Source organism: Harpia harpyja, chromosome 16 (assembly GCF_026419915.1).
Source record: "Harpia harpyja isolate bHarHar1 chromosome 16, bHarHar1 primary haplotype, whole genome shotgun sequence".
Lineage (NCBI taxonomy): Eukaryota > Metazoa > Chordata > Aves > Accipitriformes > Accipitridae > Harpia > Harpia harpyja.
In genome coordinates, this window is record NC_068955.1 from 26906527 (window position 1) to 26928752 (window position 22226).

The following is a 22226-nucleotide window of genomic DNA, read 5'->3' on the forward strand; positions in this document are numbered from 1 at the left end:
CATGGTATAGGACAAGCACACAGTGAGTTATCAAAATAAGCTTATTTTTGCAGTGACGAATGATGATGTTCATACAAAATCAGTGCATCAGGAACAGGATTCCTGATATGGAAGAGAATAATCTATTAGGTAAAATAGAGTTAACATTTTTAGAAGGGAATTAACAGTTGAAAAAACGATGAGAAAAAATGTAGGAGGCGGGCGTGGTGGCTGGAAGATCTATATTTTTAGGGTCCTCAGTGTGTACTCTATCTTCTTGAGCACAGGGGATTTTAAATCTCCAGGTCTCCACTGTTTACATACCTGATTTTTAAATTTCACCAAATGACCACTTTTAAGCCGACACTTTTCTTCTTTCCCCCCACCTCGGTCAGCACAAGGAAGGCATGACTAGCCCAGACCTCAGCCCGGTGCGGAGAGCGTCCTCGGCGATGTCCGTGTCGGTGAGGGCAGCCCTCGGTAACGTAAGGTGTAAGATATGGAATTGTGTAAGGAATGAGGTGTAAGGTACCCTCAACTCCTCACCCCCCTGCGTGTGCATCGGAGCGTGGGCCAGGGTTGCTGCGAACGCTGCCTCTTCACCGAGGGTCTGCTGGGAGCAAGATGCCACATCCCCGACGCGTTTGACTCGCCGTGCACGTGCGCGTATTTGGGATTTTTCGGACGCGACTGCAGCAACTTGAAGTAAGTGCCGCCGCGCTGACGTGAAACCCTTGCGTGGTTGCTCCTGCTTTGGACCGGGGGTTCCATCCCCGTTGCAAATCCACTCCCGGCTTCGGGGAAGTCGGCGGAGCTCGGTGGCGGTGCGGTTCGTCCCATTTCCCTGCTACGGTGGAGGCAGCTTGTCAGTCGCTTCCCTGTCTCTGTGCTCCTCCATCGCCTATCCAGGAAAGGAACAGAAGGATGCCTGCCTACTTATGTAGCTGCAGAAGGGCTTAGGAAAGCTTCGCTCTTTAGCGGGCTCTCTGGATATCTGTGCTGTTTGGGTTGGGCTGTGCAGACACCTGCCCAGGGGTGATCCAGGGTGTTCCGGCAGCGGAGCCGGGCCGGCAACTCCCCGAGGGGGTTCAGAGCACCCAAACGAGACCCGTAAAGTAGATGGTGTTTCCCACCGGGGCAGGCTCGGGTGCCTTCACGGCGCTCGCTTCAGCCAGGTCTGTGGGCTCGGAGCCCGTTGCGAGGTCTGGACCAGAGGGAGCCAACAGCGAGAGGTCCCAACTGGCGTTACCCCAGCGCTGCTGGGACATCCCCAGTAAGGTACGGCGATTGCGTGGAGCACGGGGCGTGGGTGAGTTGAGCCGAACTTGCAGCAGGCTCATTCCTGGTGGCGGCTGCGGGTTAGGAGCGTGCAAATGAAAGCATTTAAAAGGAAAAAAAAAAGAAAAATTGGTGGAAGAGCAAAGCAGCACGCCCACGGTGATGCAGCACCGCGCCCGTCCTGCGCTCCCGCCCCGGTAACCGGGGCCCCCGGCGGCGCGTCCCCGGGGAGGAGGGGGCGCGGGGCGGTGACGCCCCCCGCCGGCGGGCAGCCCCGCCCCCCGCGCCCGTTGGCCGCGGCCGAGCTCCGCTTTGCATATTCACCGGCCCCGCGCCCGCTCTGCGCCAATAGGGGCGCGGGGGCGGCCGTTCATTAGCATATGCACCTCGGCGCTGGGCGCAGAGCAGCCGCCGCCGCCGCCGCGGCTCGCAGCGACCGAGGGCCGGCAGCCGAGGGCAGCCCCGGGCAGCCCCGCCGCAGGCAGCCGCAGGGGCCGGGGCGCTCCCCGGGGACCGCCACCCGCCGGCAGCGGGGCGGGCGAGCCGGCCATGGCCGCCCCCGCGCGGTACCTGCTGGGCTGAGATGAGCGGCGGCGGCGGCGACGACGGGCGCTGCGGGCGTTGGATGGGGCGGGCGGGCGGCGGAGGGCTGGCTTCCCGGGCGCGCCGCTGAGGCAGCCCCAGGGCCGCGCCGCGCCGGCCGGAGGCGCCTTTTTATTTTTGGTGTGGTGGTTTTTTCTTTTTTTTTTTTTTTTTTTTTTTTTGGGGGGGGGGGTGGGGGGGAAGTGTCGTTGCTGTTATTTTTTCGATCTATTTTTCCGCCAGCCGGTGGGGGGGGCTCGGGGCGCGGAGGGCGCCGGCGGAGAGCGGCAGGCCGAGCCGAGCCGGGCCGGGGGAGGCTGGCCGGCGGTCGGCGGTGGCCGGCGATGCGGTGCCTCGCTCTGCTCGGCCTCGTCGCCTGGGGCCTGGGGAGCTGGGCCGGGCCCAGCGGCGGAGCGTCCCCCCCGCCCTGCCCGGCCTCCTGCAGCTGCGACGGCGACCGCGGCGTGGACTGCTCCGGGCGGGGGCTGGCCGCCGTGCCCCCGGGACTCAGCGCCTTCACGCACGCCCTGTGAGTCGGGGCGGGGGCCGGGGCCGGGACCGGGCCGGGGGCCGGGGCGGGCAGGTAGCCGCGGTGGGGCCGGGTGCTTTGTCCCCCCTCTTATTTCAGAAAAACCCCAATGATCGCCTGTTGATGTATCTGTTGTCGTCGCCGTTGCCGGGTGTGAGGCGGCCGGCCCGGCCCGGCCCGCGGGGGGCGGCCTGTGGGCAGCGGCGGGACCGGACGGGCCGCGCCGCACCGCACCGCACCGCACGCAGGGCCCGGCCCCGCCGGGGCAGGTGAGGGCGGCGGGGGCCTGAGGCGGCACCTGGCCCCGGCCGCCGCCCCGCTCCTCCGAGCCCCGCGGCGGGGGGCCCGGCCCGGCCGGGGCCCCTGGGCTCCGGCGGGCGGAGGTGAGGCGGCCGGGCAGAGCCCTCCGAAACCCCGAAGGGATCGGCCTCGGGAGGTTGAAAAGGCCGGGAGGGTCGGCGGGGGGAGCTGCTCGGGGCCTGTGGGGACGAGGGGGGGAGGATCGCGGCGGGGGTTTGGTGGGGCCCGGCTCAGTCCTGGTGCCGTCCTGAGGCGGGGGGGCAACCGCAGCCCGCACACGTGTGTGCCTCTGCGCGATGTCCTCGCACCGAAGGCGCCTTTCTCTTCAGTTTTCTCCAGAAAACAGTCCCCAGGCTAGCCGATGTTCTCCCAAAGTCGAGGCATGTTCAGTCCGCAGCAGGCATAAATCTGGTTAAATAAGGATGCCTTCGCTTTTACGGAGCCTCTCGGTATGGGGCGCGCAGCTGAACCCTGAAAAAAACCCAACGTAAACAAGCCTCGGGAGCTTTGTCGAGTTTTGCTTGTGGACGGAGAAAAATACAAACTCTTAAAACGCTTTCTCCGGTATCCTGTGGTGATGTCGGAAAGCAGGCACAAACTGGTGGATCTTGCGCTGAGTTTTGGTAACTTTAATAATAAGATTTTAATTGAGGAATGAACACTCCGTTCTGTAGAGACATGACCGAAGAGGGATTTGCAGCTTTCAATATGGTAGTTCTGCTAATCCACAAACCTGTTAAGTTTCACAATAAAACCTGTCAGTCTTGCCCCACTTCTCAGCAAAGATTTCACAGGCTGGAGCGAGGTCTTGTATGGGCCAGTGGTCAGGTCTGCTATTACTAAAGCTTCGCTGCATTTACAACATACAATACAGAGCGCACTACAGCAAACTGCGGCGCGTGGTTTCAGATAGGGACTGAACTGCTGCGTTGTCAAAATACAGTAGTGGTGTGTGCCTTCGAAAATGTCACCTTTTTTCCCCCTCTTTGCCTACGCTTACTTAATATGCAAAGAGAGTCTGATTCTTAGTTACTGGAGGTTTCGTTCACTGAGCAGGTTTCCAATTTCTGCTACCTGTTTGGATTATTTTTTTTTTCTTTCAATTGTTCGAGCTGGGTGGAGAAAGGTTACTGGGCCTTTTGCTTGTGTAGTACTTGATGAATGGCAAAAGTTACAGGTTTCAGTTGTTACCTGCGCTTAAATGTTTTGTTCCTTCTTGTGCTGGTACGGTGTTAGTGGGAGCCGACTTCATGATGGTTTTTCTGTGGCAGAAACGGTGTTTTGTGAGTGTTTTGGGTAAGGAGCCAGGAGCTCCCGTTGTGAAGCCTGGGACTCGCTGGTAAACTGTCTTCTCTTTCCTCCACAGATAAAACAGGGAAGTTACCCAATCTCATAGTACTTGAAGCTTGTCTGGTAAAAGCTGCACTTAAGCCCAAGGTTTTATGGCTACCACGTTGTCTGGCTGTCTTGTAAAATGGGCTCAGTACATCCCTGCGTGTCTGCAACATGGCATTCATTGTCTAATGGGTACAAGTTGTCATAGCCAACACCCATTAGAGATAAGGTTGCCAAAGAGTTTCAGTTTGTAAGTTCTTCCTTACTGTGCAGGTAAATTTCCAGAAGCTGACTTAACACTTAGGGCAAAAGCGAGAGGAGATCTGCACGCCCTTCAGCGTGTTTTGGGATGACTTTGTGTCGCTGTTGGTTTTGTTTCTTTAAACTCAAGCAGAAACTTTTAGCTCCCTCGTTCTGTGGCAGCGAAGGATACTCTTGGTCCCTGTTTGTGTTTAGCTCCTGTTTCCTTATTTACCGAAGGAAAAAAATGGGTGACTTCTTGGCACTTCTGAGCTTGAATAGTCTCGTGTTGTAGCAAGGCCACTGGAAGTTTAGGATATGTAGAAAAGAGTTTCATAGGCAATAGAAGACTTGTTTCTGACCTGCTTGGGCCGGGCAATGTATAGTTTTGCCAGAGAAGCTGAGTTGGCTTGTGTGGAGGAAAAAAAAAAAAAAGAAAATCACACCCCGTAGCTGACATGTTTGTGTCATGGCAAAACGTCTTAGCTACGTGAAGAGAAGAAAGGTTTTCTATGCTTCGTGTCAGGCAGCATAACGATGCCAGGAAATCCCCTTAGCATTGCTACAGGGCTTTTTTTTTTTTTTTTTTTTTATTATAGCTATAGCAGCAGAGAGTCCATAGCGTAGAGATGGCTGAAAGAGTGTCACAAGTGATGTTCTGCAATACTAAAGCAAAGTTGTGCCCACGTTTTGGCTTTGGCCAGGAGAGAGCAACTGAGGAAAAGTTGCTCACAACCCAAGTTGGCAGTGAATGAGTTTCAAGGCAGTTGAGAACCGTGGAAGGGGGTTGATATTTAATTTTCATGACTTCTGTTTTCCTGCAGTCTTAATTTCTTTGCATTAATTTTAATAATTTAACATAACTTCCAAGGTGTATTTTTAAACTACAGCCGTGTTTCTTGGGCTGTCACGAATGGTCAGGCAGCGATTTCTGTGGAGCCTCAAAAGCATATCCTTTCAGATTCCCCTTCTCTTTCCTTTTCTCTTTCTTCAGCTCTTGACTGATCTGCTGCTCCTTCCTTGCTTGCTGTGGTGGTTAGAAAGCTCCTCCAAACACAGCAGATTTTTTTTTCTGTGGAACATGCATTGGGTCGACACTCCGCTGCATTCATACCTGGCTAAATGGAATATAACCATAGTGCTGGGGTGCAGGGAGGGAAGGACAGGGGTCATACCGGGGGGGGGTTATATGGTTACCGAAGTACAGTGTGGTCACGTGAGGGTGGTTGCATCAGACCGAGCAGCTTGGAAAGACAGAGTATCTGCTCATTACTTTTGAGTCATCAGTGTGCTTTGAGAGATGGAATTTGAATAAAGAAAGGTGAGTATGTCGTCCCAACCGCAGTCATCTTGGTGAAGAGATTTTTGGGAGATATACAAGTGGTTGGAAAAGAGAGATGTGGCAGCACTAGATCCAGGCTCTCTGGGGGGTGGGAGGGGAGGGGATGGGATGGATGGGAAGGAACGCAGAGGGAGTCAGGAGGACATGACCAGGGATAATTACTTGATACTTTTACTGTAGGCGGCCATTTGTTCTGTATAATTTAGGTAGGTGTTTATGTAACTCTTAATTACCAGCTGCCTGTTTTTCTGTTTATGAAGGTTGTGATTTTGCTTTGTTGCAAAATAACTGTCGTCTAGCAAGTTGAGATGCCTATGCAAGAATGTGAAAATGTTGTTTGTTTGGGTTTTTTAATCAATGCGGTACAGTCCTGATCTTTGCTGTGATATTTCACGTGCCATGTGCTAGAGAACATCCCTGTTAGTGGAAGAAGGTTTTGGTAGGGCATACTTGTACTTGCGTTTCTCGTGGTTGTCAGTTTGAGAACTCAAGTTCTAGTTTCGGGGGTTTAATACTTGTGTGAGTCTGGTGCAGGAGACAAAAAGCAGATAATTCTAGATAATGACTTCGGAGCCATCTTACATGGGCCTGGCTGTTTTAGGGGCTTGCCTGACAACAATGAAGAATGTAGTCCCTTCTCAGTGCCTGCAGTTACATTTTGGGCACTTGAAATATGAAAACAGTACAGGTAATTTTCCTTCTGGTGCTTCTTGTTTGTATTTTCAGGGAATGGCAGAGTCCCTTGCTTTAATTTTACTTTCTTTGAGTTGTGAAGGGAGGGCTTGCAAGTCCCGGCTGCCCTAGAGGATCGAACTTCAGGATGAAATGATCATCTCGATCTTTTGTTTTTTATTACTCATTTAACCTAATTCTGACTGTCTTTCTATGTGCTGTGTAAGGCACTAGCTTTGTAAGATCAAGATGTGGTAGTTGAGAAGGATCCTTTTTTTACTTGTTTCATACCACAGGTTGCTTCAGCAACTGCGGAGAGTCGACTATCTTCTTTTCAGCATGCAGACTGTCTGGAAATACCTACGCTGTCTCACGCTTGAGTTTGAGTCAGATGTCCTGCTCCGTTTATGTATAAATGGCAAAATGATATGGTTTTCTTTGGATTCAGCAGAGCTTGCACGTTTTTTTGTCTTTTCATCTGGCGCTTTTATTTTTTGTAGAATGGCGATGAAACGCACTAGGTAGATGTGAAATGTCATCTTCTAATACGTCCAGTACGAACACGCAGGTACTTAGCATCCCACTATGGTCAGATAAGCACAGTAAGGACCTGGCTGAGGTTTTGTGAATGCTGTCTAGCAGAGTTATTACGGTGAAAAGTAAAGATGTCCAGACATGACCTTGAGTCTGGAAAATGTAGCGTAATTGCAGTCCTCCTGAGATAGAAAAGCCTTATCTAATTAGAGGTTTGAAGGTTTTACAGTTACACCATTTAGTTTTTCATTTGCCTATGCCACATGCTGGTGATGTGATGGCAAGTAATAAAAGGCTTATTCTGTCTTTTTAAAAGCATGCTTTCCATACGTCTTTTGGAAAGACAAGGTCATATCATTTTAATATGAATATTCCTATTAGTCGGCAGAAATGTGTTAGATTTGTACAGGCCTGAGAAATCCCACGGGCAGGAAGGTGACCTGAGTTTGCTGGTGCAGCATCCAGTGCCTGGTGACTGGACCAGAGCCCAGGGTCTCCAGTGGCAGTCTCTCCAGCAGATTTCCCCCAAGGACTGGAGTCTTTATGATTCATTTTAAACTGGCTGATTTGTCCGTTGGTCTTGTAAAAAAAAAAAAAAAAAAAAAAAAAAAAAAAGGTAGACACTCTTAGGTAGTGCACAGAAAAGTGAAGTTGTTGTTTCAAAGTTTGTTAAATATTTTTACCCTTTTTATGTTCTCTATTGGCAGCAAACTTGGTGTTTTCTTCTTTTCCTTTTATTCCTCCCCCCAGAAAACCCAGTGCCCTGCCATAGCATGTAATTTGTCAGGTATTTGGCATTTATTTTGTACGTTGGGCCCTTTTGTATCAGCAATATGTCATTTCTTGTTTGATGCTTACTGGCAGAGGCTTGTAAGTGTGATTTTGGGGAATAAATACTAAGATAAGTCTGCAGCATGGAAAAAAGTTGGACTTTAGCGTAAGCGAGTTTATGCTAGTAAATAATTACCTTTTCAGTTCTTGAGAGGAATTTACTAGTAACTATCTGCTTGAGATGGAAAATATGGAAGCTGTAATATAAGGACTGAAAAACAAAACAAAACCCAAAGAAACCTCCTCCGCAAGGATCTTTATTTGTTTTGTATTCTACATCTAAGCTAGCAATTTTTGCAGAACACAAGCTCTTATTTACCCAGAGAAAATTACTGGCCTAGATTTCAGAAGGGCTGAGCACCCATATCTCATTTTAGAGAGCATGGGAGCTGCGGGGCTCCGGGAGCGCCTCTGAATGTCAGAGACCCTCCTCTCCCTTCCCTCCTCTTGGCCACCCTTGTGGTTTTCCTGAAAGCTTTTTCCTAAAGATGGTCCTCTTTTTGGGAATGGGGCAGGAGCTGATGTTGTGTTTATGTTCTGGCGGATTTGCCAACAACTCAGGTTTGCCTGCTCCTTGTTTTGCAAACAAGCGAGGGAGTGAAATGGATGGGGCTGGTTAGCTTCAGCACGGCCACATGGGACTTCATGGCCAGCAGTTATTCTATTAAGGGATGAATGTGTTTCAGGCAGCAGCTCTGTGCTGCCAAGTTGTGGTTTTGGGGTTCTTTACGGAAGAAGCAGAAAGTCAAAAATAGCTTGAGGAAGAATTGGAGAGATTTGTGTGATCCTAGAAATAGGAGACAAAGGTGGGAGAAGGTGCATAAGAGAGGGTAAGAGGAGAAGAAACCACCCCTATTTGAAGAAACCTGTAAATTGAGGCAACAGAGATTTAAAAGTTACAAGGCCTTTGCTAACAGAGGTATGAACAGCATTTCATGGTTTAGAGGTCCCTGGCCATCCTCCCCGCCTGGTAGAGACTCACCATCTGCTGTAGCGGTGACCTAGGATTTTGCTACAGGGAAGTACTCTTCTGCAGTTTTTCATACCTGCCTTTCAGGTACTGCTGCAGTTTTCTGATAAGATGTTCTCAAACGTTGGTCTGAAAAGCGATTTCTGGTCATGTGATGTTGGTTCTTAATGCTTTCCCACCGCCAGCTTGCCCTGCACAACGCGTTTGGAAACGTGGAGGTAGCCGTTGGTATTTCCTTTGCTGATAGATGGGCAACCGGTTCGGTTGATGTGGAATTGCGTGCAGCGATGGGTGTTACAGTGGCTCACAGGGAGGAGAGGAAGATCTTGGCGTTACTATATAGATAGCTGTCCTTGCTGTAAACATGTTTGAAAGCCTTTGGTTTTGAATCGGGCCCAGATTTATTCAATTTTGTGTTCCAAATAGAGCTGGTATGTCCAAATCGGAAACATCTAGCACTAGATGCATGAGTGCCTGGAAAGCGTAAATAAATTGTGCAGAAATGGCATGTGATCTACCTGGCAAAGCAGTTGACCTTTTTGCTTTTTTTTTTTCTTTAAAGTGCTGAGTTACTGCAGCTGTCAGTGAGTTTCACTGAAGTTGAAAGTTTCCAATATTTTCAAATCGTATGTCATTTATTTTAAAATACATAGTTGAAATAGCAGAATGCATTTTATTGTACTGCTGAATGATTTAACTGTTAGAGGATTGTGACAAGGTCAGAACTTTCCACTTCCCAGAAACACATTACTGTCGCTGAAAGCTTAGGGGAAATCTGTATTTGAGCTTTCCCCTGAATTTGAAAGCACATTCTGCATACAGCCAGTCAACTTACATTATTAATGATATACATCTTTTACAAAACAACAGAGGGGACTGTAATGATCTCAAAAATAACAGTTTAAAGTAGGTGTCTGTAAACTATTGTTGAATTAGAATATATAACAGCTAACTGATGGCATTATGCATAATGTCAGTCAATGTGATAACATGTTTTAAAAAATGTAGATAGCTATTTTTGAACAGGTGATACCGATATATATTCCCTGGTGGACTGGGGTCTGACACCTCTGAGGGATGTGTTTGGTTTTGGGAAGTAAGAATATCCCTTCATGATTTTTTGTCAGCCTCATTTTCCTGCTATGTTTTTTTATATTTGCTGTTTATACTTACTGAGTTGTAGGGAAGTCATATTTTTCTTAGGTGGCCTGTTTCAGTCATACAGTGTGTTTTGGAGTTAGTAAAACTTTGTTGGCTAAGGTTTGGGCATTAATTTTTTTGTACCTATTAAAAAGCATATTATTCAATATATCTTGTTTAATCAATGTCTTCTCAAAGGAAGAATGATCTTCATAGCGTGGCAGAAATAAAAATAAATTCCTTAGGCTTCTGTGTGCTTTTTGCATTTCTATTTGACGAATACAATTCAGTAAGGAAACCTGTAAAGTAAGGAGCATGTGGAAGATAAGAGCAATATGTTTTTTCACTACTGAAGAAAGTTTCTCGTGTTTCTCAAGTGATAGCAGTTTTAGATGTAGCCGGTTGTTTGTTGGTATAACCTGTGATAACTCTAAAACATGTAAGGTCTGTTGCTGAGATTTGATGCTCAGTGTGCATCAGTGTTAGGTTGTTTTGTTGATGTTGTTCAAATCTAATATTGATAAATACACAGGTAATTAAAAAATCTTGTTTTATAACTTTCTTACCTGTAGGTAATTCAGACAATGCTTGGTGATTTTTGACAACTCGATCTCAAGACTTTGGCACAGTGAAGATGTAATTGAAGTAATTTTTGAGTCTGAAATTTTTTTGGTATTTTTTGATCTGAAGTTAAGAAAATATTAAAGTTAATTCTTTCCTTTGGGGTAATAAAACTATTACAAAGTATAAGAACTCTATCACTTTTTTAAAAAGACAGTAACTAACTCCTGTAAGCTTTGCATTAAAAATGCAGGAGGAGCCTCAAACCATCAACATGGTCTGGAAGAAGGGATAGAAGTTAAGCAGAAGATGCTGTCTTTGGGGCAGAAAAAAATACTTTTTTTTTTTTTTTTTTTTCTCTCTCCAAGAGAGCAAGTGCTAATTCTTTATCCTGAGGAAAAGACGAAGAAAAATCCAAAGTCAGGTGAAGTTGTTGAGAGCGCTCCTAAGAGCACCCTGAGAAGTCAGGCCCTCAGAGAGTAAACAGCCGTCTTTGCAGCTCTCAGTTGAGCATTTTCTTACTAAAATATAAAGACTTTTTTTTTTTTAAAGTGGTGTTCCTCCTCCTTTTTTCTCTCCAACCAATCCTGGAGGAATGCTAGGTCTTGCAAGGACTTTCTTTGCCCTAAAATTTTTGAGCAAATGTGTTTGGTCTTTTAAATGGTACACAATTAGCAATGAATCATAAATGGATGTGCAATTTCAGAGGTATGCAGGGAAGGCCTAAACCTGTTTAATTTAGCTTAATAACGCTGCAAATGCAGTTGTGTATTTTATAACCTTGTTCTGTGAAAACGTGTTTTTGTTTGGGAGTTTTCCCATTACCTTCTTGACATCTGCATGGTTACAGATGAATAGCCTGACCCAGTGCCCCAGCGGGGAGAGCGGCGTGGCTCTACTTTCAATAGGCATGTCACTGACAAAGGAAACATATGGAATATTTCACTCCCCTCTTTGCAAGCGGTGTACGGGGCTGTAAGGGCAGAGGGCCGGGGGCTTCAGACTTCATGCTAGATCGGTAAGCTAGCCACAAGGTTTGCCGCTTTGCGTGGTGCTGTGTTTTGCCGTGGGACCAGAACCCCAGCTGTAGAGCAAAGCCATTTTGGCACTGCCATTTTAACAACGTGACCACGCAGTAGAGTTCACCGCGGTCGCGTTTCCTTCTTCCCGATACGTGATACTAAGCGATGTTTTTTCTCAGCCGTTTGGGCACTGTGGTGGTGGTTGGTATCTGGTGTTCAGGAGGTGCGGAAGATGGGAGCGCAGATGCGAGGGTCCCATTGGAACGTGCCTTGGGGTCTATCTCCCGCCACGCCCATTACTTCCCCTTTCAGAGCGCAAACTGGGACCAACTGTTGCCTGTCATCCAACCAGGACACCGCAGTGTGTTAGCTTGTCAAGTGAGAGTTTGTTTTTCCTGCAGGCAGGGCTTTGGGGTTGTGTCAGGAAAGCAGGGACAGTTTGCTCCTGTTGCAGCACCACCTTGCAGGAGAAGATGGTGCGAGTCAGGAGAAGATGTTTGGGGAAGCTTGCTGCTCAATGTTTGTCAAAAGGATTTGGTGGTGTCCAGCTTCAATCCTTTGTTTGTTGCTAAATTTTCATGTAAGGAGTGTCCTGGTTGTCTCTTTTAAAATTCCTTTTCATAACTCTTGCTTCAGAAGTTTCCTTACTGTTTTTCTAAATGTTGATCTGGAACAGTAGCAGATAGAGTTGGTTCATCTGGAAAAGTGAAGGGACTCTGAAACCTGTGACTTTGGTGTGCAGGCCTCTCTCTTTATGGCAGAGGTTCTTTCTGTGTGGAAACCTGCCTGGTGGTCTTCACTTGGCAGAACTGGTGGATCTGGCCCTCACTCAATTCTTGTACATAAAAGCTGTGAAGGAGCCATCTTCTTTTTCAGGTGCTATGTTTGGAAGCCCTAGAAATGTGTTGGGTTTTTAAGTAGGGGAAACCTTGCCCAAACTGAGAAACATGCTTGTGGCACTCTCGGCAGTTCTCTGAGCTGCTCCTGCAAATTGGGAGCCCTTGAACCTACTGAAGGGAGCCCATGCTATTTGGAAGATTGATGCATTTAGGCCAAGACTTACACGTTCTTTAAGGGAATTTTGCAAAGCTGCCGCCAGCAGCAATCTACAACTCCTTGTTCATCTCTTTTAGTTGCAGTTTCACTCAAGTGGCTACCCTCTTGGGGCACTAAATGCTCACCCTGCTGTGTTTCCTCTGGGTATCTCCTTGGGGTCTTTGTGGTCTTCATGGAATTAGAGGGAGAAAGCTGAGTTGGGGAGAGAAAAGGATATGGTCTTTCGTAAGGGGCCCTACTTTGAGAATGTAGTTGCTGGTGGTTTGGACTGGGACAGGCTTCTGCCTTTTGGTACTCTTTTACTGCTGTTGCTTTTAACACGTGGGTTTAAAGGAAAAAAAAAAAAAAGAAAAAAAAAGTATGTGCTAATATTGACCAAACTGTTAATATTTTACAGAACTAGTGTGAGTCTTGCTAGGTGTAGAAAATCCATGTCTTTTCCAAGGGCAAATCTGCTGGCTCTGTGCTAAGTGTTTAGTGGAGGTATTAAATCTCTTCAATATCCAGGTCAATTAATCATTTATTTAGAATTGACTTGCTCTTGCTTGACATCTCATTTTAAAAAATTTCAACTAGTTTGTTTACATGTTGTTTTTTTTTAACCTGCTTCCTGCAAAGACAGGTCTCTAGTTTCCAGACCAAAAACGTACAGTATCTTGATGTTTAGGAGTTTTAAGCAGGTTTTGATTTGTTTTGAGGATAATAACTGGCAGTCGTTTATTGCTTCATCAGAAGCCTCTGCAACTGTGCAGCAAGGCCAATTTTTCCTCCTTAAAAGAAAATCTTTTTCAACTCTCCTAAGTGATTGTGCCAGTGAAATAAATCTACAGTGTGTTCAAAAGAGAAGGCTATTGTTTAAACAATAACATATTAGAAATCCTGCTTAAGTGTAGGACTGCTTGCAGTGTCATTGTCTCTCCACTCACCTAAGATAATTTTTTTTGCCCTAATAACTAACTGCGTCAATGGGAGAAGTTCTGTAACATACATCAGATAGGCGCTTATTTCCAAATACCCTGGATGTCTATCTCGCTAAATATATTCCCCATTTCCTTCAGGCAAAGAGCATCACCTGGTCCCAGTTGATTCAGTGCCATCAGGAAGAGAAAATAGTGGAATAATAACATAAAAAAAAAAAAAATTTCATTCTTAATGCCATTTTTCAGTGAATTGGGCCCAGCGAATTTGGTGTCTGGTCTGATTTATTTTACTATGAAAGGGTCAGGTTGATACTGTAGGCCATTTTGCTGTGCAGATTGCTCTGCCCACCAGTTTGTCCTTTGGCATCTTCAATGGGAATAGACATCTTCTGTTTCATCTCCGTCCTGCGAGTGCCTGGCAGGAGACACGGCTTGGGGCTTGCTCCTCGCTCGCAGTTTGTATGGAGCCGCTGAGGCCCTTTGGGCTTTTCTGTATAAGGTATTTGGGAGGGCTGGGGGAGCTTTGTACAGTTTGATCCTTGACTGCTTGCTGTCTTAATGTCCGTGCCAGACTAGTACTTTTTGCCTGTGTAAGCTTTGTTACCATAATAAATATAATAGAAACAAATGCTTCAAACCACAAGGAATGTGATGTGCAAGTAATCACCAAGTTGAGAATTTCTGCCATGCCATGGCAATATGAAATCTTCCTCCGTGAACTTCACTTGTGCCAGCGGAGAATACATAGCTATAAATGTGCCACAATATGGAAGGGCAATATTTAGTTCACGTGCTTTGTTTCCTGGTGACTGTGGGATACGTACTTGACCTCTTGGGCCATGCCTGTGCTGTCCGATAGCCTGCTTGGCCAGAATACACGTACTGCCGTAGCTTCCCGTTGTCCTTCTGGTTTGGGGCTGTTTTGTAGAATACCATGCAAACTGGCAGACATTTGTGGCTGTCTCTGTTTTGCTATGTCTGCTAAAACCATGTTATGCTCACTGGAGTCCCCCCATTTGTTGAGAGTACAGCTGGAATTTGATCTTTTTTTCTGCAATATTGCAGTAGTAAATACTTGCCGTGGCAAAAATGGGTATGGGGCTGCCTACATGGAGCTGGATCTGTTGAGTGGCTAAACAAGCAACAGGTATTCTATTCTGAACTTTAGCTGGCTTTTTAAAATAAGAGCTTCTGCCTTTTTTTCCTGCCCTGTTTGGTACTGCAGCATTCAGGACTGACAGCATCACTGAGGAGTTATCCCTGTTCAAGTGCTTTTCTTCAACAGCCACTAGTTGAACACGGGAGTTTCACTGATAGCTCCTGCGCGACCAGTCCCTGTTTGGATTTTCACATCTTAGAGGTACTGGGGAAACTGAGGGTTCTACGTGGTGTTTGATATATGTACATTTAAAAAAACAAACAAACAACCCTCTTCTTTTAAAAGATGATACATTAGTTGCATTGTGCTGTTGCAGAGAAAAAGGACAAGAAGTATGTAGTGCCTACAATCGCTCATCCCACGTGCTAAGTAAGTTTTAATTGTTGGTGCCCTTCTTAGACTACTATGTCAAATTGAAAAGTAGCTTCTGATTTTAAGAGAACAGGTGAATCACAGTGTGAATCAACAGTGAAAATGTAGAGGTATTTTTTCGTATGACCATTTTCAGTATTACAAAAGTCCTTTGCATCTCTGATTTAAAGAAGGAAAATCCACTGAGTAGTAGCACCCTGCTTGAGGATTTGAGCCCCGCCTGTATGTTTGCATCACAGTGCAAGCCTTGTGTATGATAGTGGTTAGGTTCCCTGCCCAGACACCATTCTTTTTAGCTCTGTTGTACATCAATGGAAATCTGTTGGTGTGTAGAGATATCCAGCTTTGAAAGTTAATCCAAGGACTTTGCGAAAAGGGTTAAGTGACAAGTTACAAAGTTTTAAAAGTTTGGTGAAGGAAGCAGAGCAGTGCTAGCAGATGCTTCATTTGAGGCTGATAGCAGATCTCTTAACAATTCATACCTGCAAAATTATTGGGAAAGCCTTAAGGTCTGGCTACGTTACACATTTTGCTTCTCTCCTTTTGGAGCTCAAACACACAAGCATGGCCTTAAATGAGATTGCTTCTTAACATGTCATTATGAAGTAGTCTCTTTTTGGTTTAGATCTTCCTGAAGTGCATAGGATGTCAGAAATATGGAGTGTTGCTCCGTAGTTGCTTTATACTTTAAAAGCAGTTAGCGTATAGTATATTTTCAGAGAATATATGCAGATCATCCAAGAAGCTTCAGCAAATAACAACCAAGAGTGTGTGCGATTAAAAACACCCATCTTGTCAGCAGCAACAGTGCATTGCTGATGTCTTAGAAAGGCTCTTTTCCCCAGATATGCAACTCAGAAGCTCAGAAGGAGGAGATTCTGTTACAGCTTTTCTTCACCAGCTTTTCAGGGTTGTGCAAATGACTTTCATTAAGTTTTCACACAATAGCCCAAGGCTTTTGAGGAAGGACTAGACTAGAAACTCATCGCACTTATTGCCATATGTTGCATTCATTTAGACGAGGCAGTTTCCAAAACACCGTGGTGGTCGAAGCACAAGAGGCATCTTAAACATTGAAAATCTTGCTCGTATTTTAAGCATTTTTAACTGTTAAAAAGATATTATCTGCGGAGAGATTAATGAGCAATAAGTAAACTACATTGGATCCAGGCTTGCAGAATGCAGTTTAACTGCTGTAGGTTTCAGCACACTCATTTAATTACTGGGTTACTGAATGTTTTCTCCGCTGTGGGGGGGTATGTATGCGTGTGTGTAGGGGAAACATGCACATTTATACAAAGAACCGTGAATGAAGTTTGGGGATACTGCCTTTGTGCTGCCTAAACAATCCCACTTTAGGTTACCCCCTGCCTTAATTTCTTTTCAAGAAGATTGTAGATAGGTCTTGCTATCGCTTACACTCGATTACTTCAGTGTTCACTTCCCCTGTGTGATTTAACATGCACAAGCTTAATTATTCTTTTCTGGCCTAGGGAGAGATTTCCTTCCAATAATTACCTTCACTGCCCTTTACCCTTCTGCACATTAGTTTGTTTGGAGAAACGTAGTTGCTTGGTAAGCAACTCCAAACAAGGCAGTGCCTGGAGCTGTCTTGGAAAGATAATTTATGCCTTTTACATAGCATGATGTTAAGCTTCAGTTTGCTGAAACTCAACTACTACTAGATGTACTGAATTAGCAAGGTCTAAATGTTTCTCCCTTAACTAAAGGTGGTACGAGTTCAGCAGAAAAGCACCAGTTTACACTGCACTTCGATTCTGTAGTGGGGCGATACAGGTAGAAAGGAAAGGACTTTTAAGTTAGCAAATAACATCCATTAATTCAACCATTTCTTTCTACTAGTAGCTCTCGTTTAGTCATACACTATTTAAATGTCAAAAGAGAATGACTCCTTATGAGATGAGTGTGATGCAATGCTGCCAGACTGATTGCTCCTGTGATAGCAAAGAAATACATATTTAATCTTGTGGAAATTTCTCAGGATTATATCCTTAGGATTGCTCCTCATGCTGTCCTTCCTAATACGTAGTATGGAGAAAAGAAAAGAAAACACGAATTGTAAAGACGAACATGAATAAAGTGCATAAGTTCTTTGTTAAAATCTTTTTTATTTTAAGTCAAAAGTAGTTAGAGGAGGTACGACTGATCATTTTGTGGAATGGGTGGTACAGAATTAGTTCTGAAAGGTTTGTCTTCTGCAACTTGTATTAATCTGTATGCTATACAAAATACAATCTGATATGTCAAAGGCATAGGGATGCTTCATTCTCTACCATGTTTACTGTAAATAGTCCTTACATTATTATAACTATTTTGTGGTAAATATAATGAAAAGTAGCAAAAGGTTCCATTTGTCTTGGACCTCTGAATATTTAGTGCTGTTATTAAGATGGAATAATTATTTAACTCTACTATTAATTACACAGTAATAGTATGTAATAGTAATAGTCTTCATGTATGTATGTGGAAAAAATAAACTTTTGAACATGACAAAGCTATGTATGTTTTTAAATTACACTGCCTTCTTCATTATATCCTGGTGTTTGCTTGAACACAGGCAAAAAGTGATCATGTTTTGAATGTTTTCTCACCTTTTCTTTTAAAGTAGTCTCTCAAAGCTCTAATCTCTGATCTGTTGCGGGATTACTTGTCCCTCAACTAAAAGTTAAAATAAATTACTATATCTGCTTTATACTTTTCAGATTTGGTAGCAAATATAAGATGTGTTGGTATTTATTGTGGGATGTGACACCATAATTGCAGAGCATTACTTCATTTCTGGTAGCTTAAATATTGTTGTTAATAGGTGTATTGTTATTAAAAATGAAAAGAGTATATGGTTTGCCAGTTTCAGTAAAAACCTTTTCACCCTCTCACCTTTGAGGGTGTTAATTTTTTTTTTTAATAGTATCTTCACAATTCTGCTGGTGATAGATTGGAAAAATTGATGTGTTGATGGTAGTAAATGATGAAATCGGTAATGGGGTAAACAGGGTGTCAGCACTAAGGTGTCCATATTAGGGGCAGGTTTTGAGCTGCATGGCAAGTTTTGCTGGCCCCAGTTTACTGATTCAGTAAAACCCATAGTGTTTCAAGGCAGAAGAAACTGGACTTCTTTGAAACAAGTGAGAACAAGAAAAACCAGATCTTTTTATTAATGGAGCTTGGGAGGGGTATTCTTTGTCCATCTTGCATCCATTAGAGTTGTCTTTACTGCAACATAGGTTTATACATCAAAAAGGAATTTACATTGAGTGGTGGCCTTTAGCTAAGAGCTGGAGTGTTTCCTTGCCTATAGGGTAGCTCTGATGAAGTAAAACTATGCCTATGTTTGTGGGGTGGAGATAGCCAAGGAGACAAGGGTTCACAAGCCCAGTTTGCTTCGTGGAGCTCGTCTGTAAAATCCATATTGCCGGAAAGATACATGTGCTATTTCTGTCTACAAGCAGGCTAGAAATATGGGCGGATTACTTGATTGCCTTTTGTGGGTCTCTTGCTTTTCCATCACACATGCATTAGATGTGTTTATGTATGAAATTGATCCTATGTACATGATTAAACTTGACAAGCCTTAATCTCTGTTGCTAAGAGTGTGGGTTGGATAGTTATTGTGGTAGGTCTTTGTTTTTCATGTAAATACTTGTAATGTTCTGTTTGCATTAAGTATGCTGTTTTTTTTCTTGACAGTTTAGTGATTAAAATCTATTCAGTTTTAAATAGGTGTAGTCATGTAAATCCTGAGAACAGAGTTAAACCGAAGAGAGAACTTAACCTTTTCAAGAAAATTACTAGTAAAAAGTGCTGCTTTGACCTCTTATTTATAATGGCGAGCGATGGCTATCAGGTTTTTTTTGGCTGAGGGTTTCTGTGAAAGATTTCATTTGCTTGTATATATTTTCCTTAAAAATTAGAAAATATGCTAATTTTTTATTGGTTTATATTCTTGGGTCAGCAATGGTGAGTAGTATTATTTTTATTCATGTTAGGGCAGAATCCAGAAGTCCAGAGCTGTACGACAAAATTTGGTTAGCACAGCTATCCAGTTTGGGATGCGATTCCTAACCAGCGAAGTCATGCTGGCCAGCGCCTCTGGTGTCTGGACTGTTTTTTGGGGGGGTTGTTTGGTTTTTTTTTTTTTGGTGGTGTTTTTGTTTGTTTGTTTGTTTTAAGACCATAGCAGTTTAGGTACTGAGATACCCCTGTCCTGGACGCTGAGCCATACAACTAGTAAGAGGCAAGCCTTACCCTTAGCGTGTGCTACTGGGAGCTGTGTCTGGGGCTTTGGGGGCATGGGAGGGGCTAGGTCTTGTTTTGCTTTTTTTCATTATATTGCTGTGGCATATTTTCACGTTATATTGCAGTTTTATCAGGTACTCGCAATATGAATTTGGATTGTAGCTGATGCACTTAAGATGACATTTCATGCTCGTTTTCAGAATTCAAATTACTTTTCTTGCTCTTTGCTGCTGGAGAGGAGTCCCTCCTGAACTGCTGTGGTAAATAATCACAGAAATTGTCAATAGTATAACAGAACTTGAGAGCAAACTCCTGCTTGATCGATGTTGAAGCTCTGCCAAGGTCAGTGATACAGCACGTTCTGATAAAGGCTTGTGAACAGGCTTTCCAAAAATGTGTGTTTGGGGTTAGGCCTTCAAAGCCATGTCATGCAGACATTGTCTTTTTGTTTTCTTATCTTTTACTACAGTTACATCGTATTTTCTTGTAGTAGGAGGAAACAGGAACGCTGTATAGGACAGGTGATAGTCATGTATTATTTGCTGGGGCCTTAATTCAGTGGTCTAAGGTAAGACTAGAAGAGATTTTGGTGTATAATACCTAAATAGGGAGTCTGATTTTTGAAAAGCAAAATCACTGAGTACTGCTGCTAGATCACCATTCCCAAAAGGCAAGTTACTTCCTTGACTATGTGAATACAGATACAAGCAGCTAACTCTTTGATATATTTTTAAAAAAAGTAATGAAAAAAGGTCTAAGCAGATTTATACCCAGTTGCATTTTGCCTAGATGCATGCAGTCTTTATAGCAAGCGGTACTTGTTAAAGAATGCCTGCTGGATACGTAGGTAGTGTAGAGAGGAGGATTTTAAACCATTGCTTTTTGTGTGCGTTCAGATTGGTGGTAGCAATAAAACCGTCTTTGTTCTATTCTCTCTTCGTGTTGTGTGGGGTTTCTGTCAGTCATAAAAAGGCCGTGCCCGTTTTCTTGCAGGGGAGAAAGCGTTTTGGAGACTATCAGAGCCTCAGCCTGTGGTTCTTTGACGTGAAAAATACCCTCTGCTAATGATTTTGGTAGTTTTGGGCTGCACCTTCTATTGCCGGGCCGGTCTCCTGCGAGGAACCATATGCCGCCTTTCACAGGACAAGGACATTTACAAGACAACGGAGAGAGACAGCAGCACACTGGAGGGGCTGGACCGTCCGTGGCCGGGTGATGGCTTTGTTAGGTGCTGGCTGTACCTGATGCTCCCCCCCCGCCCCTGCACCCATCGCCCCACGCACTGGGTGCCCCCCAAAAAACCAGCGGCCACGTTAGCCTGCCGCTCGGGCTGGTTTGCGGTGGGAAAGGACTAGATGACTAGGTTTCCCCAAACTAGCCTGCACCTACGAGGGTGATATTTCAGTGGTGGTTTCTTAAAACTCTTTTATTTCCTGTTCGTGGCTGGGGGCCGAGTCCTTCAAGAAAGGAGCTGCTCAGATATTGTTTGCTCAAATGTCGCAAGTTTCTATATCGTTTCTGTTAAGCTGAGACTGCCTGTGCTGCTGAAAAGCAGAGGTAGTCCTCAAATGTCCCGTTCGATATACAAACATCGATATTGCATCAGTTTGGCCGTAAATAACGGAGTGCAGATTACCTTCACGTATATTAAATGCAAGCAGATATTTACTTGTATGCGAGGCCACTAAACCAGCAGGGTCTATACCTTAGCCTTCACAAGCTCTGATTTTCAGACAATGCCAGCGCGTCATGTGCAGTCTCAACAAATTAGTTCCCTGCGTTACCCGGTCCTTTCTCAGCTGTCTGCTTCAGGATGCCCAGGGATGTTTCATCAACGTGCGCTGTTCCGCTTGCCTTCGTTTGGGAGCTGCTGGCTTGCGATGGATTTGGGCGAGCTGTTGCAGTTATGCCAGGTTTCTGACCGCCTGTATTTATTTTTTTTCTTGACTTAGCAAGGGATGTACAGCAACGTGCGGGCGCAGTAAGCTTGAACTTCTTTTTATTGATGATAATATTTAAAAGCTAAAATGTAACAGTATTTCAGTTGTGAATACATGGAAGCTGTGTGTACTGCTTAATGTGTTTCAGAAATCCCTGTTACTTTTCTTCCTTAAATACAAGAAAACAGGCGTGTAATGCCTCATTGAAAGAAGCCTGTAGGGGTGCTTTGTGAGGGTCTTAATTAAGGGCTTTGAAAGACTAAACAAAAGGAAAAAGAAAATGCTACAGGGTTATTGTTATTCCAGCCCATTGGCTCAGGGAGCTGACCATCCATTGGTGCCTTCTGTCCATTTGGGAGCTGAATGACACTTTTGTTCGTGGTTAACAGAGGTGAAAGAAGCCAATTATTGGCTGTCTTTTCCACAGGGCAGCTGCAGACGGATTTCACTGCAGGCAAATATGGACTTTTCTGCCACAAGGATGGTTGTGATGACAGTTATTTTTGTGGAATTGTATGAAAGAAAACAGATTTTTTTTCTTTTTTTTTTTTTTTTCCCCCTCCAGTGACTCGTGTAGATGTTTATTGAAAACTACTGTGAATATGTTGGCGTGGAATGGGAATGTGTAAAGGGCTGGATTCCCCACACTAACAGTGTACTTGGCTTTTTCTCTGGGCATGTGAGTGAGTGAGGTTTTTGGGGTTTCTTTTTCTCCTCTTATATTCTTTTTCTCTTTGCAGTTGCAGTTAATTTTAACTACAGGGTTTTTCTAATTGGTGTGCAGTGTGCATTAACCCTCTTATGGCTGCCAGCTCAGACTGTGCTGGCTGCTTTGTGTGCTGTAGTGACGGAGGGACAACCTCCACAGGTTAGCAGGGAGCCCTGCAACGGCAAAATAAACGTCTGCATGCCATTAGGGACCTCAGAAGGTGTCTCTGTGCCTGACACTTGCCACCCCTTCTCCCGCATCTCTGTCAGTTGGTCCAGAACATTATAAAATCTTTTCCCACAACTCTCGCTTTTATAATTCAACATTTATTCCTTTCTCCCCAAATTTTCTTTGTTTGAGTCTCTAGTTGTAGTTTAAATCTGTGAAAAGATTCGGTTGATGGAGAACCAGGTTCTCTGACTGTTTTGATTCTGGAGAAGTCTCTTCCAGTTTGGGGCAAATTTTGAGAAAGGGCCCACGTTTCAGCCAGAGTTGATC

General features: G+C 44.8%; 1 protein-coding gene across 1 annotated transcript in view; it reads left to right on the top strand.

The window, feature by feature from the left end:
• Positions 1–2074: 2074 nt before the first annotated feature.
• Positions 2075–22226, top strand: part of LGR4 (leucine rich repeat containing G protein-coupled receptor 4) — an 84846-nt gene continuing 64694 nt past the window's right edge. The window contains exon 1 of the mRNA XM_052811285.1: positions 2075–2368. Within this exon, the coding sequence (XP_052667245.1) occupies positions 2184–2368 (185 nt within the window). The 5' untranslated portion in view covers positions 2075–2183. The remainder of the gene's footprint in view (positions 2369–22226) is intronic.